Source organism: Apis florea, unplaced genomic scaffold (assembly GCF_048593485.1).
Source record: "Apis florea isolate Af1SG1 unplaced genomic scaffold, ASM4859348v1 contig_3193_pilon, whole genome shotgun sequence".
Taxonomy (NCBI): Eukaryota; Metazoa; Arthropoda; class Insecta; order Hymenoptera; family Apidae; genus Apis; species Apis florea.
Genome location: NW_028256721.1, coordinates 107,101 through 133,978, shown reverse-complemented (window position 1 = coordinate 133,978; position 26,878 = coordinate 107,101). Strand labels below are relative to the sequence as shown.

At 30.4% G+C, this 26,878-nt stretch overlaps 1 protein-coding gene across 13 annotated transcripts in view; it reads left to right on the top strand.

Moving 5' to 3' along the window:
* Window positions 1–26,878, top strand: part of Appl (amyloid-beta-like protein) — a 43,685-nt gene that overhangs the window by 1,093 nt on the left and 15,714 nt on the right. For all 13 annotated transcript variants that reach the window (XM_086910499.1, XM_086910497.1, XM_086910503.1 and 10 more), the window contains 3 exons: window positions 21,087–21,140; window positions 21,921–22,052; window positions 23,962–24,088. In XM_086910499.1, coding sequence (XP_086766625.1) covers window positions 21,087–21,140; window positions 21,921–22,052; window positions 23,962–24,088 — 313 coding nt within the window. The remainder of the gene's footprint in view (window positions 1–21,086; window positions 21,141–21,920; window positions 22,053–23,961; window positions 24,089–26,878) is intronic.

The window sequence follows — 26,878 nt, the reverse complement described above, 5'->3', positions numbered from 1 at the left end:
TTATCGAAAAGAGCACGAATCTTTATTAGAAATTTCTCAATGTATATGTTTTCTAGAGAATTTTAAAAATTGTATAATTATCGTTCTATCATATCACGTTATAATTACGTCGCGATTCTCGTTGCAATCGAAAAAATATCGATAAAAGGAAGGAATCGATTATAAATCTTCGATTAACTATCACGTTTAAAATTTTTGTCAAACTTCTTTTTCGTAACATTCGAGAATAAATGATTCAACGTTGAATCAAAATTTTCGTTCGCAAAGTGTTAACGGTGTTCCAGCGATGCCGTACAAGTTTCGGTGTGTTCTTTTTGTCGGGAAAAAAAGAAGCACGGTCCTTAGGAAGCGCTCGCTTTTAAAACGTTTCAAAGCACACTATCCCGGGGGAGTAACCTTGTGTATGCGCAAATTATCACGCACGAACGAACATAGGCAAAACTCCGGAGGCACAGACAAAGCAAAGAGATTGCAAATACGTAAGTCGCAAAACGGATTTGCGAACGATTTTCTCGTTAACGTTAATTCCGTGTGACAGTTCAATTTACGTGCTCGTTTCTCCCATTACCACGAAATAGAATCGCGTCTAATAGATGGAAAAGTTCGTTCTGGAAAGGTGCACCACCATTTGGGCATAGAATATGAAATAAGAAAGATCGTCGACTCGACTTTATTGTGCTTATTCTTTTCTTTTTTTTTTTTTTTTTTTTTGATTTTAATTTGTCAAGAACCAATGTTGTGACGTTTTCTTTGCAATTTTTTTTTTAAATTAATTTATTTTATCGAATTTTTAATGTAGAAAATAAAATAATCTTTATTTCAATCTATATTTCAACTTCTGAACAAAAAAAGTTTGATTTGATTTACGTTTTTATCTCAATACATTCATTCATCTCATTCTTTTCATTTTGCTATAACTTTTTGCACTTATGTATTCTCTTTTTTTTTTATGATTTCTATCTTATTTTATTTCATTCCATTCTATTCTTTGTTTTTAATCAATTGTTATAACAAAATAATTTAAATTATAAATTCATTTGGATTATAAAATTATTAAAAGAATTTCCTATTTTTGTTATTTCTTCAATTATTTTACTGATTCTAAAATTTAAAGAAACGAATAAATCTGAAAAAAAATGATGATATTTTGTTTGTAAGTTTGTAAGTTTCTGTTTATTATGTTTACTATATTACGTATTATGTTACGTGATACAATAATTAGGTTGTTACAGTTGCAATTTTGTAGTAATTTGCAAGTAATTTTCTATCATTAAATTTTTTTTTTCTTTTTCAAGAAGTTAATTTGAAAATAGCGCTTTTTTCTAGAATAAATGAACAATAAGAATTCCCTCGTGACAGAATAAGTGTTCAATCTAAAAAACTATTTCAAATAATATTGGATAGAATTTTCACTTGAGAAATCCGATATACAATATACACTTTATAACATGAAATTAAAATAATTTCTATAATTGCCAATAATTTTTAAACGGTGATATAAGTTATTTTACAATTCGATATCAAAATACCAACAATATTTTTCCATCTTCTAAACATGACAACTTCTTAACTTGAATAATCAGAATTAAATATTCAGTTATAGTTAAAGAAAAAAGTTCTTGAATAAACGTTGGTCCCGTTTTCTTCTCGATATTCAACATTTAAGCACAAGTTTTTGTACTTAAACGCAATTACGATCTTCACCTAGATTTAACCATAGTTAAAGGAATGCCGTGTCGCATGATTGAAACGCACAGTTAAAGGTTTTCCGGTGGCTTTCGATGTTTCCTCATTTCCCGCGGTCCCATTTTTTCCGTCGTAAAGCCGCCGTTTTCACGGAATAAAAAAAAAAAAAAAAGGGAAAAAAAGATATTTCGCCGCTTAAATGTGGTTCCTTGTCCCCCTCCATGCTGGCGTACGAGAAAATGCTCTGGTAATGGAGCACGGAGTAAATGAGGACGAAAGAGTTTCAATGCATTTTTCATTTTCGACGCAGATTCTTTTAAGGTCATCTTTCACACCGCTATCTTCTTTCATTCTCTTCTTTTTTCCCCTCCCCCTCCCCCTGTTTTCCTTTTTTTTTTTCTTTTCCTTTTCTTTTTCTTTTTCCTCGCTCTATCCCCTCTTCCCCCTTTCTTTCTTCGATCGTTCTCTTTTTATTATGCTTCTTCTTCTTTTTTTTTTTTTTTTTCAATCAAACTGCACATTAATCCGATAACGAAATCACCGCTTATAAGAGCGGTTATTACGAGAGTGGAAACGAATGCAAATGTAAATGATTTACTCGCGCCAGATACAGAGATAACGTCAGATATTCCAGAGATAATTTAGCAACGATTGCTGATCGAGTGATTCGAAATAAAAATCTCGTGTAACCTGAATCTATCTTGTAGATGTGCAGTGTCCGAGTTTGGGAGAAATTTTTTTTTTTTTTTTTTGTGAAACGAGCGAAAGAAGACGAATATATCTTCTTGAAAGTGATTAATCGTGATTCATTGATTCGATAAATTAAGAGTATAGCGGATACATTCGTACTTTTTATTATCTTTTCTTATTTAAAGGAGAAAAGAATATTTCTTCGTACGTAATAATCCGTAATTACCCGTATCTTAATGAAAGTGGAAAAAGTTAAAAATTATTGGAAAGAGAGATTAATTTAATGTAAATGAGACATTTTATTATATTGCGGCAATATCTCGCCGTAAAATCGTCGTAAAATATTTAAATCTAGCAATATATAGTTGTATATATATATGTATATGTATATATAGTTGTATTGTTCTTGGAAAATATGCAATCTCGAGAAGAATTATATACTTGAATCTCTACTTCTATCTCTAGTAATCTTCCCCTACAACTATGTACTCGCATCGAGTACACATGGATACAAAAGGCTGACTTACAATGGAGGAGAAGTAGGATATAGAAGTGCTATCTAGTGTCTTCTTCCATTTTTTTTATGGATATATATAAAGTTTAAAAAAAAAAAAAAAAAAAGATATCTTTCATCATTTTAATATTATTCGAAAAGTAGTCGAAGAATAAAAATTTCAATGAATTAATCGATTATAATTATTTTGCGTCCAAATTTTTTTTAAATATTTCAATTTTCCATACACGTTCGTTTTCGATATATTTCGCATGCGTTAAAAATGAACTGTATTAAAACATCGTATCCTCGTTTCTTCGACGAATGAAAGACTGCACGACTGAAGAAATAAAAGAGAAAGAAAGAGTGTATATCATCAACTCTCACAATCTCATTTATATATCCATTCTCTAATCATTTTTAAAATATCTTTTTCCTTTTCTTTTCTTTTTTTTTTTTCTTTATTTCTCTCTTCCATCATAAAAATCCGACAAAACTTTCTATTATTATATAATAAACCGGCTTTCATCGTCAATCGATGATTTATAACAATTAAAAAAACCTTTCACAATTGATACAAGGTAAAAAACACAAATGAAAAAGAAGAAACAAAAAAATTCACATTATTCCTTTTGATCCATGTTATATCCATTGTATCCCGAAAATCCTGTTGGAGAAAGGTGAAAATCGATTCTCAAATACCTCGTAGTTATCAAGTTCCTGATTGCTCGGTTGTGTATTCCACCCATGCATGTATGGAACGAATCGATAACAAGTTGTAGCGAAGAATTATCGAATGATCAAATTATTTCAATTGCGTGTTTACCTTAAACAACGCTTTCACAACACCTTAACACTTTCTCAGACGAGGTATCTCGCGAATTAATTTTCCCGTTCAATTTGCTTTCGGGGAGATATCTATTTACAATCTGCCATTTATTAATACCGACTGATTTGATTGAATATTTTTCATTCCACTCGTATATTTATATTAGTTCTTCTATTAATTCGTTTAAACGAACAAAATTGAATATCGTCACGCACTGTCGATCACACGTAAAATGAGTTTCGACACTGAAAAATCTAATTTAAAAAAATTGAATCTCGATTTGGGATTTATCTTGCAAGGATTGGACAAATTGAGGGTATGATAAATACAAATATCTGCAAATGCTTGGGAACGAGAGTTGGGAAAAAAGTTTTCGCAAACTGGAACAATTTATCTTCGCACGTCGTTAAAAAATTTGATGAATATTCTTTTGATGCAACTTCGTGATAACAATTTCCTCCGTTCTACTTAATTTCCATCCGTTCTGTTCGACGGCTTCCACGTATATCGACGACTTTCGACTCTCAACTCTCCAAATTTGGCTGTCGAGTTCGATCATCTGACTTTTGATTTCTCAGATCGCCTGCAAACTTTTAGTTAATTACGAAATACTCTTCTGTGCAGTATTTCTCCTTCGATTCCTTACTTTTCCTTACAAACATCTTACCTCCTCCAGTAATTAAATTAACCGAGTGAAATGAGAAGAGTATTCGTATGCTCTCCGGAACTAAATCTATCGCTTTAGAAGAAAATTACGTTTTCGTACATTTCAAAATTCTTAGACAGCATATCTAGAAAAACGTCCTCTTCATATCATCTAGAATCGGGGAAACAAAACGATCAATATTAAATGACCAAACATCCAAGGTGTCGAAATTGGGCCAAGCGAGATATTGCGCTGCAAAAAAAAAAAAAAGAAAGAAAAGGAGAATTAATTCCAGATAAACGAGAAAACTTTGCGAGATGAAGGAACTCGCGGGAGCGGGTGATAACAGATTTCGCGGGGAGATTAACGAGCGGCGATAATTCCTCGTGGAGAGAGGTCGATTTCTCGGTGGTTATTAGTTTTCGAAACGGAGCCTGGCTACGGCCTTTTGCACGCCAACAACCCGAGCTTTCCTTTAACAATACAGTGTTAATAAATCGTCCGAGTAGCTCGTAAGGGTCATTCGGATAACAGACGGTGACGTGGAATAGTTGCACCGGTGCTTTATAAATTAACAACTAGCCTCGAACGATCTCTGGACTCCGTTATTTGTATCTTAATTTTTTAAAAGAATTTCGAATCGACGGCGAGCTTTCTCGCTTTTGTTTTATTGGATTAGATTTATTTGGAACGATTTCGACGAGTTGCAAGCGAGATGTAACGATTCGTTTGTAAATTAAAATTCGTGTTTTCTGAATTTCTAATTAATTTTGTAAAGTGTGTCGAGGTGTGTGTAGATATTTTATTAGAAAAACTAATCATAACAATTATTTACCTGTATATTTGTTGTGATTAATTATTTCCAATGTTAATTAAATAATTTACGTATTCATCCTTAATTTTACATTACGTAGGATTAAATGCACGTGTAATATGTTAATAAGTTATTTACAATTCCATTCAAGTAATATTTTCACTAATATTATTATGTAACGCTTTACATAATGAAAGCCATTCCTTCTTCTACGGTGTTAAAACGTAAAATAAAAATTATTATATATCTCTCACTAGTTTGGTCAAATATTTCTTTCATCCTGGCATTTTATGAAAAAGAGATCGTTCGAGCATCATTATCGAGGCTGTGACCATCGATTTCTAAAATCGTTGGAGTAATTATGAGGGATGATGGGTGAATGAAAGTGCAGGTTTATAGGGTACACGGGTGTTGCATTGTATTTTGGCGGTGAAGCACTTTCGCCAAGAGGAGTAGGAGGATAATTGCAGGCATTATCTCAACTGTCTTTCGTATCATGTACCGCTGTTTTATATTAGGTTACTGATGCGAGAAGAGTATCATATTCTTCTCTTATGTAGGCTATTTTACCTACTTCGACCATTTTAAATGTACAAATTCCGATGCAAATATCGCATTTGTCCCAATTACTTGATTAATTAATCTTCTTTTCATTTCAATAACGATTCTAAAAAAATGATCGTATCGTAAAAAAATAGCTTCATCTCTTGGATTTCTTGAATCTACATTTCCTTCTCGATTAAAAATTAATCGAGGAAAAGGAAATACGATAGAAGAGAAAAAAATTTGAAGTTTGTCCGAATTTCTGACACTACAAAATACATTTTATATAAATATACGACTCGATAAAAGTCAACATTAATCTTCTGTAAACCGTCTGTAACGGGATTGATATTTCTATTACTAAAAATATATTTCAAGTATTGATTTAAATATTAACGCAATATCCGGTATGAACCTGTAGAATGGCCTAATATAGTTGTTCCAGTTTTATATAAATTACGAATGCACGGGCATAGATAAGGGGACACGACGTACGATAAAATAACCGGTAATATTTTTCTTCTTTCCACATTATTATTTCTAATATCCTTAGGTATTAGAAATTTTATATCTTCACGTTAAAATCACGAGAGCTATAAATATTTATCTTTTAATTTTCGCAATGATGATAGAACAGAATCTATAAGTATGAATTCTAGTGTGTGCGTATTAATGTGCAAGTTGCATTGCAAGAGCATAACAATTAGGAAACATGACGAATGCACGTGCGTTATACACTTTAGATTAAACCCACTAATTGCTTACGTTTCAGTGGTACAATTATGATACGATAATCGTAACAAGCCGTGGCAACCGTAGAATACAATCATTGTTTTGTAATAAATTGAAAATAAATTCAACCAAGAAATATTTCCTTCTTTGCTCCATTTTTAAATCCATTTATTCGTCGAATCATTTTATCTAACAAATCTTTTCTTACCGTTCTAAAAAAGAACATCTATTTTTACTTATTCATTTATTCAAAATAATAGAATTTCTTTATGGGGGAAATTTTCTATTTTTCTCTTTACCCAAAAGTTTAAACTTTCACTCTATTTTTTTTCTTTCCCCTATAATAATCGTTTCTATAATACAAAAAAATATTAATAACTTTTCTAACGAAAAAAAAAAAAAAAAATGAAAGATTTTGGATTTTAGATTTCGCATTTCTTTCTCGTTTCTTCGATCGTGTTTTTCTTCCACTTATCGAAAATTAATATCCAATCTCGTCGAAATGTGTGTTAATAGTCGAACCCATCCTCATCCGCTCCGCCGGAAACCGAGAGCGGCGCATCTCGGTCAGGCTTCCGGCGGCCATCGACTTATTTGCAGAATGGCGCCGGTCGTAGAGCATCTTAAGAAAGGGAATCGAGGGTCGCGTTTCGGTGTGTCAGCATCTGAAAAACTCTGTTCCATGCGGTGTCGCGTGTGGCCGAAGCTCCTTAAGGCTGCGGTCAGATTCGCTTTAAGTGCATTAAGTAAATCCACTTAGATCGAATCTTATATAAAACATGGGCTAATCAGCTTTAAAGGGCTGCGCTCCCGGACGCGTGTTCAAAGGAACACCATCTCACTCCGATCATCTGCCCTCCTTTGCATTTTCGACACCTCGATTGATGATTCGTTTTTCCGCAATTGTGATCTTTCGTTCAGATTAATTCCGTATCTAAAATGTTCACCTTCAAATGGTAACTTCGTAATATGGTGTGTACGACACACAATTCATCTTATTTTTCTCTTTGGATTTTTAACTTCGTTTCTAAAAAGTTTCCATTGATTTTTTGGAAATTTGCTCGAGTAAAATTCCTCGTCTTTTCCTTTTTTGGAGAAGAATGACACGATATTAATGATTAATAATGATTTGAACTCTTGCCGAGTAATATGATGACTTATATTTGAGCAAGGTATCATTCCATTGAACAATATAGTCTCAATTGCAGGAAATTATTTATTGGAAACTTTTAAAACAAGATCGAATCACCATAACTGTAATTTACGTTGAAGCATTAAAACGGATAACATGCATCGTTAAACGGATAACACGAGAATAACTTATATTAGCGAACTGTAAAAAAAAAAAAAAAAAAAAAAAAGAGAGATCGTACATTACGATATTCTCCTTATATATATATATATATATATATATATATATATATATATATATATATATATATATATACAGCGAAAACTGTACTCGTAAAATTTTTTAATTAAATGAAGTTTGTTTGTTAATTTCATTTCCATGTGAATTATTCTCTTATCCTATTTCATTCTTTAAGCTACATCTTTCCTTATAATATTCAACTTGTTCCACCATATACGGTATTCAAACAATATGTTCTTATATGAATTCTAAGACCGATTATCTAAACTTCAACTGAGCTCCTATTATCCGAACATTGTCACTTATATCTACATCAAGATGTTGATGTATTCGTGGAATACTTTCAGAGTGTCGAATATAAAATTTCTCTGTTTAAAAAAGTTCATACGTAACTCGCTACGTCAAATAAAAGATAAAACGAAGATAGAGCGAGATCTTCTGTCTCTGTCACACCGCCATCTCGCTCCATCACTGCCTCCCTTTATCCAACGCCGCAAACATAAATTATAAGTTAATAAATAACCAACATTTCATACCAACCTCCCGTAACACATTATTGCAAAAATATTTCGCATAAGCAATCATCATGTCCGCGAAATATTCGTCTTTATATAACCTATCCATCTCGAAGAAACAGGCCGATAGAATTTTTGTTGAAAAAATTCTCTCGTACAAAGAGCGATCGCCATTCTTTCTCCCTCCCCTCCTACTATTTTCCAAGGTGTTGGAAGAGAGAGAGTGAGAGAGAGAGAGAGAAAGAAATACCGTTGACACTTGGACACCGTGCGAAATATCGTCGATAAAATCGGGGGAGGGGGGGGGGAGAGAAAAAAAAAGAAAAGAAAAGAGATCGATCGATGGCACAATCGATGCAACACAGGCATGGAAACGGATTGGAAACGGGAACAGAGAAGAGAGTTGGACGGCCCAACTCTCCCCTCCCCTCCTCGCTCTGTTCTGGTGTTTGAGAAAAGGAGATCGGTAAAAGCCCTCTTCCTGAAACGCGCGCACGTGAAACGATGGATTCGCGGATTCTGCGTTCGAGGACGAAAAGTAGCGAAAACGTTGGTGGATCGATGGATGGATGGATGGTGGAGTGAGCGGGCGTGTAAATGAAACGGCCGGAGATTCGAGGCCCCCCCCCCTCCTTCTCTGGATTGGAACCGTTTGAAAGGGAGCAGTTGAGATTGTTGGACGAAGTAATGGTTCGGGAACGCGCTTGTTTGAGGATAGTTGAATTTTATATCGATCGTGCTCGAGCTGTTGCCTCCTATCCCTCCTCCGCATTTTCTTCCGCGTGACGGAGCAGGGAGATGGAGCTAAGTTGGATAGACGCGACGATTGATACGCGAGGAATGATTAGTTTCGTGTTTTTCTTTCTTTTTTTTTTTTAATCGTACGTGAGAAACTAGGATTTGAAAGAAGCTACTCATTGGAAGGCAGTTCACAGCCAGTAATAATTGGAATTTTCATTTGGGACGTAATGTATCGTGAAATTGAGGATTTGATAGATGAAGTAACTTTTCAAGTAACGATTGTAGAAACAACGAAATATTTTTGTGTGATTTTAAAATTTCGTTTGAAAGTTGACTCGATGCGTTTCAACGTTGGAAAAAAGAAAAAAAGGGAAAAGAAGAGAAGAGAAATGAGCGAAAGAAAATGCATTAGGGATTAAACCGGGTAATTTGAATATCGAGGTGATTGAATTGTTCGGGAAAATTCTTCAAATCGCCCCTATTATTCAGACAGATTGAGATCGTTCGAAGAACTTGCTTAATATAGTTTGGCTAATAGCACAAATCGGTTAGAACCACTCGAAAACCAAGTGACCCGTAACATATTGAGCCATTGTATTAAGTTGAAGAATCTTTTTCTTCAAAAAGAATAGAAATAGAAAATTGAATCTCGTTGAGATATGGGATACGTAGATCTTATTATTTGTATATTCGATAATTTCTTAATATTCATTCAAGTATTAAGTATTATTATTGAAAAAATTCAATAATTTTATATTGTTCCATGTTCCATAATTCGATTCTTTGCAAAAGAATTAAAATAATTCATTTTTTTTTAAATTGTTCTTGAGCCTTGTGCTTTCTTCACAATCTCTTCATTTTCAGGAATACAAGATCGTAAAGAATAAAATGTATATGAAAAATACGAAAGTAACGAGATGGTTCCCCTCGTCATGCACATCGCTTAACTCATGCAGAACTTATTTGTCCATTTTCTTTACTTTTCCTATCTGGGTCAAGTAACGAATAATGGCAGACTGGTTTAGTTTCATATAAAACAGTATATATATCTCTCTCTCTCTCTCTCTCTGTTCACGAGAATTACTTTCAATAAAACTCTTTCGAAACGTCATTCTTGATGGTATTTGGATTATTCTCTGTTGAAAGACCGATTTGAATTGAGATCTTGAATTTCATCTAAATAGAAGAAAATTCAACTATCTTAAAATTTACATAAATTTTCCTCGAATACGAAAGTTTATTCTTTCGGTGAATTTTTTTTTTTTTTTGTTTTAAAAATATTTTAAATTCAAAATTTAAACAAAGAAGATATCGATTGCATTGATCGTAACTTTTTGGTAACTTTTCTTATAACTTTTTTTTTTTTTTTTTTTAAATATCCAATATATTTATCATTTTAAAGTATATTTAATAAAATGAACTTCTTAAATGCCAGATTTTTTTTTATGCCAGAGTAGCACGCGGAAGAATCCAAGGTTCTTATAATTATCAACCATCTATGAGAGCAATCTGTTGGAAACCGTATATCTGAGAGTTAAATCGAGACCTGTTACTATTTTTAACCCTTTCAAAACAGATTTTTCTCTTAGCAAAGACTTGTTATGTATAATTTATTTAAGAAGAAATTTTGCATATTATAAGCTATGTATAAATAAAGAGTAAACAATTTATTATATTTTTGGACTATTTTATTGATAATTAATTAAAATTAGTTTACTAGCTTGGATTTTGTTTATTGCAATAAGAATGCAGATCTTATTTTTTGCATGTAATCAAGAATAACTCCAAATTATAAAAATTCATAAAAAATTGAAATAAAGATCAACTTGATAATTATCTATTATTGTATGAAAGTGTATATTTCTTCAATTTTTTTTTTTAATTTTCCTAAAATTCTTATAAATGATTATTCAAAAAATGTGGTATTTATATTCATTTCAAGTGAGATATCACGTTCCAATAGGTCTCTTGTTAGTAATATCGCAAAAATTATAACAATAAATTTCTACAATAGTTACTTTGGCATTTGTTATCCTATTAATCTCAAAAAGTTTAAATTCTATATGGTTATCAAAGGATTGTATTGCATTTATCTATAATATATTGATGTATAAATATCTGAAATCTAATTATGATATTTTTCCTATATTTTTAACTGACCTACAATTTAATTTCTATAATCTAATCCATTTAAAAAGTTTATTAGAAAATTCCCAAAATTAAAACTCTACAAATATGTTAAAATTCATATCTATCATCCAAAGGATATCCAATAAAATAAACACACTTCTAACTGCATAGAACAAGAGCCACCAAGCAATCAGAACGCAATCAAACTTATTTAAAACACAATAGAAGCAGAACTCAGGTAGAACTCAATCAAAACATTTAGATTTCAAATCAAAACTTGCATATAACTCTATACTCAATATACAAGTATTATGTATACATCTATATCTCAATACGTATGATTTCAATTTCGATATTTACCATTTCCTTTATTAAACACGAAGTTAAAGAAAATTATTTCAATACGAGTGAAAATTATTTTCTATATCTCTTCCTTATTTTTTTTTTTTTTCTATACCATAAATAAAACAAGAAAATTTACTTGTTCATCTAATATGGATATATTACAGATATGATAATTAATACAATAACACGATACGTAGACACGTATCATCCTAGATACATATTTAGAAACTTGCATATACAATTTTGCATTGCAGTAACGCATGTTCAATATTAATTCTCGATTATGGAACTCGTTATATATATATATATAAGATAATATTATTCACAGGCTGGTGTAATTACGATACGAAGCTCATTACACGGTGTTCGTGCGTAGACTGAACTTACTAATGTTTACATCTTACAACAGATTATTATTTCAGTCGATCTCTACATCACTTCGAATAATTTTATCTCGATCTGTCTCTATATATGATAATATACATTACCTTTGTTAATATTTGTACGAACATCTGAGTGAAATTTATATAAAATTTATTAAATAAAATTATATGAAATATGTATCGCAATACATATTTATATATTATTTTAATATACAGTAAAATAATGAATTTCATCTGGTATTCTAAGTGGTGGAAATTCAGCGTTGGATTATAAAATATATGTTGGATTATTGGAGGTTTCGTTTTTTTTTAAAATTTGTGAATGTTTTTTTGATTCATCGATCCAATTATAATAAAATTTAATTAAATTTTCGAAACATGAATTTATATTAGAAAAATATTTATTATTTTTTATATAGATCAAATAAAAATAGGCATATTTAGGACAGTTTTATATTTACAAAATAAATTATGCAGTATCGACAATGAGAAAGTTAGATAAAATAAATCTCTTGAGAGCCTATTTTTATCGTTTAAATTTTAACAGCATGCGTTCCAGTATTTTTGTGAATAGAGGAAAAAAAATATAATCTGGATTTTCCTCATATTTTGATAAGCCCTGTTTTGAATATATATATACATAATGTCAATGGCAGAAACGAATAATATCATGTTAAAAGTAAAAAGGAATATTAAAAATAAAAAAAAAAAATAATTGATATCCTATATATAATTGTATATAATAAATAAATCGAATAAAAATATGTTTTAAATTTACGAGAATATTTAAATATATTAGAAATTTATTACGTTAAATTGGACGGGTAATAATTTTTTTATAAAAATATGATTATGAATTTAGTTGATCGTAGATGTGTTTGTAAAAAACAAATGATAAGTTTTCATAACAACAAAATAAAATGCACAGCATCGGTCGTTAAACAATTTTTAATATGTTAAATTATTTAAAATATTTTATTGAACACACTATGTATCTTATAAATTTTATAAAAATTTAATATTTTAGTTCTTTTAATTTAAAAAAAATTCCAATGTAAATATTAAAAGAGTTTTCAAAACTTTCACGAAAAAAAAAAAAATTAAAAGTTTATAATATCAAACAGGAGATTATTAAAAAGTTGAAAAACATTGAAAATACGATCATTAACAACGAAGAAAAATTTTTTTGCAAAGAAACTCTTTTTACAAACTTTCATTTTTAAAAAGTACAAATTACATACCTTTTCTAATTATTGTACGAAATATCCAATATTATTCTAAATATAATAATATTTTTAACAGAATTGTTTCAAATCTAACAAAATTTTAATAAAAATTTATAAAAAGTTTATGCTATAAAACTTATTGTTTAAAGACAAAAAATTATTGAACTTTGAACTGTTCAATTTTTTTCACCTTTTTTTCCATTCAAGATATAAAAAAAATTTATATTTTACATCTAAAAAATATTATTGCGCAAAAAATCGAATTTTCCATAATTCGTTTTACATTAAAATTATTTTCAATATCCGAAATTTTCGATTATACGCGAGGCACGTCCTCTCCGTTCGGCGTTTCGGCAACGAATGTTAAACGTTTATTGATATCTTCGACCGTATTCTTCGACTACATTTATCGATATCGACCGTGTTTTCGTTTTCTATATTACGATTTATATTAATTTTAATGTTATAAATCGCAATAATATTAATTTTAATATTAATTAATAAATGCATTATATTTACAATTGCATAAATTCTTGATAATTTGCATCATTTTTAAAATAAATATAATATAAAACTCAATTGTTTTTATAGCAATAAATATGACGATATCATTATATATAATTTTATATTATTTTTTTTTCCCTTTTAATACGAAGTAGTAATTCGCGCAAATTATTATTCATAGAATAAATTAATATAACAAAATTAAATCAAAGTCATTAAAAAAAAATAAATATTAATTTTATTATTAAATAGAGAATATATATATATATTCGTTTGTTCATTCATTTCATATCAGATATACGGAATCATAATTTTTAACTAGTTTAATAAATTTTATAAAATTTATTCCTTAACTTTGTGCGTGAATTCAGATATTATTTAAATAAATTATTTTCACTCGATTTTAATATATCATATTTTAAATAATTTATTAATAATTTATTAATTTAAACTTTAAAAATTTTACTATTATTTATTACCACTATACTATACCTTGTACCAATTATGATTAAACAAATTTAAAATTTATTATAATAATATTTTATCATAAATATTTATTTGAAATAATTATTATTCGAAATCATGAGAATGTTCTTACTTAAACTCGGAATAATATAAAAATCAACTCGTTCCCTGTGCTAATCAAACACTGCGATTATTCACTTCCTCTTAAATAAATACTTTAACAGATATATATCTCCGAAAATTGCATTCCTGACAGTTAGTTAATTGCAACAGCTTACTCAACAGCAGAGATTCGCATAATCGATTCGACCTTTAAACTTTATTGTTATATCGGATCAAGCCAAAAATTATACAGATCCATTTTTACATCATTTATTACGACATTCACGATATATCTTCATATCTGCATTCTGAAAATATATCTTTTTTTATTTTACAAGATTCAAAAGGATAGAAAAAATGAAATTTTCTGCGATGCTATTAAATTGATTTGATTTAAGTTTCTATTTTTATACTTCTTACAAAAATTTTACATTTTCCATTTTGTAAAGAATTTAAAGAAGAAATTGTAGGAATGAAATTTATTTTAATTTACATTGGCATTAAAGAGCATGGAAAATTCGAAATAACAAATCGAAATAAAATTAAAAATAAAAACTTACGAGTAACAAATTGAAAGATATACGTTTTGATAATTTTAAAATCGAATTTTAAAATCGAATATAGATTGGTGAGAAATAAATGACCGATTGACGTTTAAATATCTAATAATTCGTTGTAATTCGTGTGTTTTGTTTTTCATTTATTTTTTCCACGAAAAAATATTGAAAAAATAATATATATATATATATATATTTTAATTCCCTCGAGTAAATAAATTTTTCGAAAGTTTTTAGTTATTACGATTTTTATAGAAAAATTTTTTTGCCTCGAAAAATAACCGACATATTAAAAAATGTAATAATGGCGCAATATATATAAAAGATAAACGTGGAAAACGAGTAAAAGCTCGCTGAACTTTGCATATCGATTCAATCAGTTTTTTCCGTAATAATTTTTTATATGCAAGAGCTGGCTTTATTGTTTATACCGAATAAATTTCAGCTTAGCCTCAATGAATTTATTTCAAAAATATAATATAAATCAGAATACCATATTATTCTGCAAAAACTATTTTTTTCTATTAATTTTACAAAATCTGTATGTAATGTAACAATCTTTGTAATAGAAATAGATACTTTTATATTGTTATATAAAAAAAAAAATAAATAAATATAATTTGCTTTAAAAATAAAGATTGTCGATCAATATATAATCAATGTGTGACAATAATTAAATCTACAATTTCATTTTTTTTGTTATATTATGAACTTGATATTATTAAAATTTATTTAATATATATATATATATATATACATATATTGTAATAAAAAAGTAAGATATTTTAACTTTTATTTAAAAAATGTATTAAATTTTATCTTTGCTTTATAACTGGTCTAAAATATTTTATCAACAAAATAATAGAAAAATAATAGAAAGAATATAATCATTTATATATCTGCATAAATATTTATAAAAAAAAAAAAAAAGAAAAGAAAAATTAGATTAAAAAGGATTTTAATCCAACTTTCATGTCGCAGTTATTTTTTACTTCACGTCTGAAATTATTTCAAATTTTACCTTACTTTATGCTATTCTAATTTTATGAGAAGAACCAAGAATGGTAAAAACTCAGTTTACCCAGTTGTTATTCCCAGATATTTATCTTGCTTTTGAAAACGTTTCGACAAATGAAGCACAGACAGCACAGAATGAAAGTTGAAGAGTACTCTCTTTCTCTCTCTCTCTCTCTCTCAAAAAGAAAAAAAAAAAAAAAGAAAAATAGACGCAAAAAGGTTAAGTAAGTCTGAAGAACTCATGCAAAGAAATCAAACAGCAATCTGCCGCTGACTTTCAATTTCTTGTACAATCAAAAAACTCGATAATCCACGTAAAAGAATCTGTGTATAAAAGTTTCTACACGAGGAACGTGATTCTTTCAGCTCGTAATTCGTTACGACGAGATAAATTTCTAACAGATTCCAATTTTAATAATTTAAACAATCCGTATGGACGTTGAAAATTGCCAATAAAATTTAAATTAAATTTTATGTCTTTTATTTGCTCGATTAAATTCACAACAACCCATCGAAATTGGAATCGATCACTTCTATTCCCGTCTACGTAATAATTTAATTATTAATTAAATATTATTCAAAGAATGTCGAAAGCCTCCTTCTATAATTACAAACACACACATCACAATTTCTTTTCTTAAAATCATCCCTCTAATAAATGTATTATAAAATTCCGCTTCCGTTAAGTATTACTTCGTGTACACCTATTGCTTCCACGCATTCATTAACCGTAATAAATCAATCTTAATCTCATCATCATTATCATCATCCTTTACATCTTGATAAAATATCCAACATAAAATCATCCTCATTTATACCCGCTCCAATTATATCGAATTTACGCTGCTTGCCTCCAATAATCCATTCATTTTCGAGAAAAGAAAATCAATATAAAATAACGTTGAGAAATATATTCTTAGGCGTTAATAATCGTTTTGCCACGACTCGTGATCCGAGCATCACCGTGCAATCTGGATCGGTGGCTAGGACTCCCGTGGAGCGAGACCGTCTACTCTTGTTACCTCTCTCGAGAGAATGCAAAGCGAGATGGTGACGTACACCCCGATGTAATTTCCAACGACGTATATACACCGCATACAACGAGCTAGCCACACCTCTGCGAATGCGTCGCGCGTACAATTCGAGTGCACAGGATGATTCACTTAAAGTGTTACGCGACGTCTTTTTCGTTGCAGATGTTTCTTTGCTATTCCAAGGTTTCTTTGCAATTGTCATTTTTTTCTTTTTCTTTTTTCTTCAATTTTGTTTAGAAGATCGTGTCGATTTTTTCCAACCTTCGACGTGGAATTGAAGAAAAACATCTTCTTCTTTCGTTCAAATGAAATAATGCAATTGTCATTTTTTTTTTTCAATCCTATTGAAAAGTATATCGATTTTTTGATAAATCTTGATCTGACGATCGAATGATTACGATCGTTATTCTTTATTTTTGTGCATAAAAATTCTACGTTTTGCCTTCAAATCTGTTTTTAAATACGTTACACATTTACAATTTACGGGTTCGCGTTTGTCAACGTTGTTTGATTAAAATTAATTCATCAATTATTGATTTCATATTCTTAAAAGAAAAATTTCATTAAGAAACGACCTGGTTAACAGAATTATATATATATTCCCTTCGCAATAATGGAATTAAATTCTTTTTAATACAAATATATGCACGTATCGTTAATTAATGATGATGAAAAAAATAAAAATTTTATTCTATCATTGAATAAAAAATAGCATCGACGAGAAATATTTTTACAAATCGATTGTTTCGATAAGAATTATTAACTTCTTTGTGTTCTTTTCTATTATTATATGCCATATGTTTTTATTCCATAATTTTTGATTACTTCCTTAATTTGATTTTCTCAAATTTCGTTAATATTATAACTTTTATAAGCTTGTATCAAAGTTAGAATTTCCGTAAGAGAACCATTTCAATTCAATATAATATTCATAATTAGTTTCGATACACGGTAAAACAATTAACAAAGCACGAAATAATATTGTTTTCAGGTTCTGAAACTTTAAATTGTTCGCGTTTAATAAATATCATTTAACGAAAAATTCTAGCCAAATTGTGAATAATTTTAAACGTATGCATATAACAGGATCGTCGCTTCAATATCTAATAATTTAATATTTTCATTATTCGCCATTGATTTATTTTTATTTTTCCAAAAAAATCTCATCATCCTCTCTCTTCCATACAAAATTTCAATTTTCTAACATTTTATTTCTATCTCCTTCCAATTCTATTCCAATTTTACCGTGCATTATTTTTTCCAAAAATCTTATCCTTCTTCTTTCAAGCAAAATTTCAATTTTCTTGTACTTTACTTTTCCTTTTATCTTTTATTCTACGTTTATTTCTCTCTCATTTTATTCCCCTTTTCCTTGGTTCAGTACAAGTGATTGGTACAAATAACGTTATATTACAAAGCGAATGAAAATATCTTCTTTCTTTGCTCGTCTCCTTTACTTACAGCGACGATTTTATTCGATTTTTTTCTATTTATTTGCAACCAAATCGAGATTCCAAGCAAAATGATTATTTTTCACAAAATCCCCTCTCGATGGCAAACTCTCTTCGTTCCCTTTCAACTCTTTAAAAATATTATACAAACGCAATATTTTTCTTTACTTTTCGTAAATAAATAAATAATTCCCGCGTAAAAAGTTGGATATCGCGATGACCATGAAAACACTTCCTATAACGTTTTACGCTGTTGTGTGCTGACACCGGTCTGATACTCGTGTATAGAATTTGATCGATACCACCTACGTCACCCTTGTATCTATTATGGTCTGAAACGATATTAGGCTTCTGTATATGTTGCCCCTGTGATCAATTTTAGTGCATCGCTTCACCATTTACAGGAAGTATTGTACATCAATCAGGCGAATAAACAAGTCACAATTACAAGTATACCACAGTGTGAATATTGAAAGGGTTAAAGAGGAGGACATTTGTTTGCAATTGTTGTAATTATTGTCGGTCCCAAAAGTATCGGGAGATCGATATATTCTAATTGGTTCATTTTTGTAATAAATATACCAATGATGGAGGATAGGAAAAAATGTATCACGTTATATTAAAATATAACGTAGCATGCAGATTCTAAAAATAAATGAACGATTGATTTTTTTACGTAAGGTTGTGTAATAATGTGAAAAAAATCCGAGAAAAAGAAAAAGAAAAATGCAAAATTTTACGCCACAAAAATAATAGGAGGGAAATTCGATAAGATTTTTAAAAATTGGAAGAAAAATTTAATTTCTTTTAATATTTTTTTTTTTTTTTTTTTTTTTTCCTTTTAAATCGATCTATTTTCATAATACTTTGAATACGAATTAATTTTTAAGTAAAATTTAATAATATAAATAAAATAGTGCAATTATAATTTTTATTTTTATTTTTCGCTACTTTTAATTAATTTATTAAAAAAACGACAGAAATAAAATTAAACATACAAAAGAGCGATTATACAAAAGTTTTCATTCGGTGATTACAATTTTAGATCGAAGATATGCAATGTTAAATCAATGATCGTAGATGCATTTTGCAATAACAAGTTAATTTTAAAGCTTAATTTTAAATTTTACCGAAATAAATCATATGTAAATTATTCTCCGTTAAATTGTATATTTTAAAATAATATTAAAATAACACATGCATTTTACATCAACTTTATATAATAAGAATAAAGAATGATTAGCTGAATTAGAAAAATAATCAGAATAAATTACTCAACAATTAATGTAAATAATGTTGTAAAAATTACACCTTCATATTTTCTTGATAAAGAGAGAGAGAGAGAGAGAGAGCTTAGAGAGTTAATTGCAAGATATAAGGAGCTTCAACCAAGTCGTAAAATCAAGCAGGCGTTAAAGTTTACTTGTTCGAATGTTTGAATGAGCGAATTAACAGAAACCCGAGAGAAGATAGAAGGCCGGAACTTTACCTAGACTTGTTCTAATTATTCCTCAACTTTGCTCCATTCCTTATTGGAAATTAACGTGGAACGTTTGTAAGAAGAGTTTACACAAGAAACTGACATAATATTCATAAAGTATTCAATTCTTTTTCCCCTCTATCTTCCTTACTCGAATATACTCGATATCGATCCAATTTATACAACGCACAAATTTCATTGGTAGGAACGATCGATGAAACCAGTGTTCGAATAATCAATTCAATTCAATTCGGATCGTCACATCTTCGATAAAGAAAAAAAAAAAGAAAAAAAATACTTTGCCCCCACAAAGCTCGTGCCCCTTTTTACGTGTCACGAGAGGATCCTATAACTGTTCAATAGCACGTTAAAACGTCATTAAGCCCGGGGCGAGATGACTGAATCGAACGATACAACCGATTAGCCGGTCAGGATCTAATTCCCCCCTTCCCCTCCCTCCCTCCCTCCCCCTCGTGTTCGAGGGCGGACGTTTCTCTTAAAGGCCGCCATTATATCGGTGAAAGGTTCCACGTATCGCTCGCTCCTCGAGAGCCCGATTTTAGGGATTAGGTAGACCGGAAGTGGCGTGATTGCACGGTGTCGGGGACGATTATTGTTTGCCCCTGTTTGTGTATAGGGGGTTTATTTTTAGCAGATTCGAGGAAGGGGGGATTGAAGGGAAGATTGGTGGTTCGGAGAGGGTGGCTCTTTGTCGGCGGTGGGGATTTGAAGCGGATTTTAAGGAGATTGGTTTGGTTATTGGATTCTGAACGGTTTATTGGCTTTTTCACATTCGAGTGTACAGTGACCCGTGTTATTAATCTATTAAGTATATCAGGAGAAGGGAGGTTTAAGATGGTTTTGTTTAAATCCAAAAGTGAGATATTTATTCTTATATCGAGGGAAGGTTAGGAGACGAACCTTTTTTATGGGGATTCAATTTCGATTTCATTGGAGTTTTTCATCTGCGCCGATGTTGTGGATTGTTGGTTACGTTCTTGGAAAATGGTTAAGATGTTCGTTTCGAGAGAAATCATTGCCATTCGAAAGAAATCTTATTCGTTCATTATTAAATATCAACAAGATTATATAGTATAACAACACTTTTATGCGCAGATTTTATTATGATATCCCTTTAACTAAATTTCTCTTAAATCACGTAAGAACAACGAGTCTCGGTAATCCCGACTCTTCTTACACGATAAAAAAAGAGAGAGAGAAATTTTTATGAATGAACCACGTGAAAAATTCCTCGGGATCAGCGACGCTATAAATTCTTCCTCGCATAGTTTCACGCGAGTTAAATTTTCATCGTGTTTTCTGCATTGCAGGCGGTGTCGGAGAGGCTCGAGTTGGCACCCGCTGGAGGAAGATCAGAGCCGCAAGTGAGTACCCACTTGAAAATGCACGCTTCCTTTTCCTTACGAATGCCATCAAGGCCGTCGTATGCCACTTGGCGAATTTCGCATCACCGTGAAATCCAGCGATGAACACGAGACGTCTGATATCATCGTGTATACGACCGGCCTTTCCATCGTTTCCATCTCTGCGGAAATGCTTCTTCCCACTGTGGAAATTCCTCCGACAGAAATGTTCAATTTTCTTCGCGGCCACGGTTTATTTGGGATTAAAACTCGTTTTTCATCGAGAAAAAAGAAAGAGGAATAAAAAAAGCTTCTGCCTCGGCTTTCTTCCTAATTCTCTGAAACGAAACGCAACGAATTTACGTTGGTAATTAGGTATAACGAATGTATCTCTTTTTCCGCGTGGAAAATTCGTTTTATTTCGGAGGATTTGTAATTTAGAAGCGGTGTTTCTCAAAATTTATTAACTTTCACGTACTTTTTTTCTCACGCATTATTTGAAATACTTATTTCAAGCGTTTTTAACTTGATGAACAGTTACATTCGATGATATTAATCTTGATGTAACTTTAAATACTATTTTGGATACGTCTAGCATGTGTTAAATTTCCGTGGAAAATAATCCTGCTTGGATCTTATATTTTTGAAAATTTAAGGGAGTTGTCTTCAATTTCAAATTTCAAATTTCCACTTCCACTTTTGTTAAAATCGATCAAATCGAAATACATTTTTACTCGATTAAAATGAATTCATCGATTCATTTGTCTAAAGAACGAGTGACAAAAGATGAGTTTTGCAAAGGTTGCCACACTGTGCGAGGCTGGAGAGGTGTATCTGGCGCAACACATGGGAGAACAGGGACGTTGGGTCTCCTCGACCGACAAGAAGAGTTGCATGACCGACAAACTGGAGATTCTCGAATATTGCAAGAAGGTAGGTCTATGGAAAGTTGATTCATACGTTATACACTCTGTTGACGTTTATATCTGTGATTTTTGCATGGAATCGATTACCGTTAAGAATACCGTTTGGAGGTTAAAGATTTTCGCCATTTTCCTTTTCTTTCTTTCTTTTTTTTAATATCAATGTAAAATTTATTTCGTTCGTTACGAATTTTTCTAGGCTATTTTAAGGCTTTTCAATTCTTTTCTTAAAGAATTCGTATTTATTCATAGAGGTCTCTCGTGTTATTGTCTAATAAGTTAGAATAATCGAAAACGAATTCTTGTTAAAAAAGAAAGAATTTTAATTGACGAGATCCATAGCTTGCATAATCTGATTCAAATAGATATATATAGTAGTTTTTCTTTAGGGAAGAAAAGAAAGAACAATTCTTAATAATCGATGAATAAATTTTTTTACACGAGTTAGATTTCAATTGATGTAGAATGGCCTTTGTTGAATTGTACGGGAATATATTGCAATTCCGTAGAAATACTTGCGTTTTATGAATTTAAAACCATTGTTAATCCGAGTGCAATTGTGCGAATTGTACGATGGCACTTTTCGATATTGATTTATATATTGCGAATATGTGTATGATCATTCGAATCGTTAAAAAAAAAAAAAAAACCTTTAACCTTTAAATAATATCGAAAGTGTTGCTTTTTTCATTATCAATGAAAAAAAGAAAAAAAAAAATGTAAATTTTGTTTTAAAAAAAGGCTTCGTTATCAGAATTTATCTTAATTTCAAGAGAATAAATTTTTCAAGAACTTCGAAATAAATATATAACGATTAATTTAAATTGTAAGTAATTCTTTTCTCTCTGACTTCTCCTCCTTGTTTTTCTTAACCACTTTTATTTAGGCGAATTCTTATTCACCTTGTTTAATAAATTAATTAGTTTCCCTTCTTGAAAAAGCTTCTCTCTAAAAATCATTTTCTTCTCTTCTCTTTCTTTTTTAATTCGTTTTGACCCATTTTCTCAGAATCTAAAAGAGCGTATCCAATTAAATTTTTTACGCCGATTCATAACAAGTTGCTAAATGTACTTTGTAAAGAACTTTGAAAAATAATGCTTACGTTGATTGAAAAAGATCGGCCAGTCACCACTTTTCGGAAAACTTTTTTCCCCTATAACTGTATATACAATTCCTCTTGACGTGTTTATTTACGAAATCAAACGTTCGATTTATTTTCTATTGTTGACGGATTACACACGTACGTGTGTTCCCATCAAAGTTTGATGGAAAAGTTTGATGGTCTCAAAGGGAGGAAATGGGTCATCAATTTCTGAATACTAGCATTTTAGCGTCTATCAGAATTCGATCGTGCGTTTCCTTAAATTGATAGAATGGCCCAAGACGTTTATGATTAATTTAAGCCTCTGTGAAGCTTTAATTGATTTCAATTATTGGCCGAATTACATCGAGCAAATTCTTCGAATATTCAGATAATTGGAATTGCTTACCGTTCGAAGAATTTTTTTCAACTTTTCGCGAACGATCAAACTATTTCAATATCGTAAATTTACTCAGCTCGGCTCGAATATTTAACTTTGTGCCCCGAACTTCCAACATCCTGGACAAAATGATTTTTATTGCTGATAATGAACGCGAGACCGTCTACTGAAATGATAAAATGTTAAAAATTACAGTGAAACTATTCCTACACTCGTCATCAATCGTAATAAATCGAGGCGCGAAGAATAAAATAAAATAAAATAAAATTTTAACCAGAAATTTATCTTTTATTGCAGTGAAGCAATAACAAAACGATAAACTTTTGTTGATTGTACGAATATAGACGAGTATAGAAGAATTATAATTGAAAGTTAATTAAATGCTTGTATATATAATTGTTGTACATATTTCAATCCATATAATATTCGTGTTCTCAGGCTTACCCGAAAAGAGACATCACCAACATCGTCGAGTCGTCGCACTATGTAAGGGTGAGCGGATGGTGCAAGCCAGGAAGAACCAAATGCAAATTGTCACGTTGGGTCAAGCCGTACAGATGTCTCGGTACGTATTAGCATCAGAATTGCTTCTGTGATAAGTAATCTGGATAGACAGTGTTTCAGTTTTCATTTAAAACTCCGCTAGCTTGTTTCGGTTTAACAGAGGTTGACGTCTCTAGAACGAATGAAAAATTAAATTTTTACGCGAGAATTGAATTTTAGCAGGTATGCAGATTTGCAGTGATAGATCTGTGAATTGATTCCTAAAAAAAAAAAAAGGAAAAAAATTGAAGACCGCTAGTTTTTTTTTCCACTCAAAGTTTCGCTTTCGTAACATCGAATCGGGAGAAAATGAAAAGTTGAAAATTGAATTTTTCTAAAGGCAATATAAATTCGTGTCCACAGAATTGAATAATATTTAAAGAAAAGTTCGTTAAAATTGGAAAACAAAACTTTTTATATTTTTAAATACGAGAATTTTTTAAAATTTACACAGATTTATACATTGTCACGAATAGCAATCTTTAACACGTGAAAGTGAAAGGACGAAAGTGTTAATACGTATGCCTGTTAATTCATGGAAAAATTAGTATACACAAGAAATTAGTAAGAGTATATACTTTTACTATCACCAGCCTTTAATTAAAGTATAGACGAAAAAATAATAAAATTAATTTCGATGAGAAAATAAAGTCGATGATTTATATAGTGAATATATTTTTTTCACATGTATTGATATATATTATTTTAAAACATTTTGATAATCAATATGTAACACAATTACCGCTACATATTATACGTATTTCGGACAAAATTTATGAAAATACTTGAATTTAAATATGTATGAGCATATTTGTGTCAAAGTTTATCCGCGTACGTTCACCAACTACAGCGGTCATACGTTTTAACGTTAACCGAAAGTATATATTCTTCTTAATAAATATGATTGGTTGCGCTCCTAAGTTATTATACCATTAACAATCTCGCGATAACTGAAATGACTATTCCTTGCTTTTAAAAATTTAATATGATAAAATCTACCATAAACAATCTTAAAGATAAAGTATAAATTACGCGTTTCGTAATTTTTCTGCGTCTTCAATCTTTCTTAAAAAAAAATGTTTTTTTCCTCTAAAATTACAATTACCCGACACAGTTATTAATTTCTTTTACTTGTCCACATGATGATTTTATTACACAGAAGAGATCTCTCTCAAGACAAAAAAAGAAAATCGACTATTATTCCATTTCACAATTTGTTCTCTTCAACCCTTTCACGTTATTGAATTATATATATACACATATATATATATATATATTCGTGGTTTCTTTCATTTTCCGGATTCGATGACTTCCCTCGTTAAATAAAGAATTGAAAATGTCACTTTGACGCGTTAAACACTGATGAAACGGAAACACTGTGATCCGCTCGCTATTATTGAAATTCTTCCCCTTCGAACAAGAGCATAAATTCAAACGCAGCTACGCACGCAATAGGCGCGCGTTAAAGCGCGCGTAAAACTTTTACATTCATTGTCCTAATTAAGAGGATATTTGAACCGTTAGTACGTGACACGGTAACTCGTTTTACGGGCGTTGCAACGGATAAAACGTATTCCGCCACGTTGAATGTCGCAGTGTGCGTTTCGCAACCTCGACGCTTGTAATAATCGTTCGTTCGAGTTTACTTCTCCTTTGAAATGTCCTCTCGGATTTATACACGATGCAATTTGTGTAATGTATTCGATTTGAAATTGAAATCATCCCCTCCAAAGATGGTTCGATTCTTCTTCCCGTTATAATATAACAACGCTTATAAACCGTTAATACTACTTTTACCCAACTTCGTTTATCGGCAATCGATGTTAATTCCTCGCTCGAGGATCATTATTTAATCCGTAGCAAGAAATATATATTTATGTAATTGAGATTTTTATATCGAATTTTATCTCCGTTTATATATCTCCGGAGAGTCGATTTTAAATTCGATAGGAAATGGGTTGAGTTTATCGATTATAATTGAATTTTTATGCTAATGATGCTAATTAATCTGCTCTTGAATCGTGTCAGTTATCCGTGAACGATATGTGGATTTGTTTCGCCATTTCACCATGAATGACACAGATCTTTTATTTTTAAATCGTGTGTTCAGTAACCGGAGGTACAATAAAAGTGATTTATTTAAACGTTTACTTGCCCCTTACATTTTTTATTCCTTTTTTTTTTTTTCTATTCATCATCGCGAATGAAATTCGTCGAATTTTTAGTTCGATTTTTTTACGTTGTAATTGTCTAATAATAGTCTTGAATAGTAAGAGAAATTTCACTTTACTACCCCCTATTGCACTTCTTACGCTCAATAAGGAATTTTTTTAATAATCCAAATTGTTTCAGGATTTGTTTTATCAATGCAAATTGTCCAAATATTGATATTGATCAATTACAAATATTATAAAAGATATATATTCAGGATGATTATTTTTTATTTTAATTCGTATAAATGGAGCTTCATTTTATTCTTTTAATAATATATAATAATTCACATTAAACGTATTTTATCGTTTAAATTAAATACAGTTTGAGGAATCGGAATTTTAATTTCAATAGCAGCAGCATTCATAGGTTATGTACTTCCCTCATGTCAGATATCATACTGAGGAACAACTGTAATTACAAATTTATTATCACCTATTCCATATATCCGTGAGAAATTCTTTGAGACGGATTTTTTAATTAATAACACAACTTTTAACAATAATCGTAAGATCTGAATAAATCGGTTATTTACAAAAAGAGTTATTATATTTCTCTATACCTTCTTTCTCGATTTCCAATTCGCACGAAAATTCAAAAA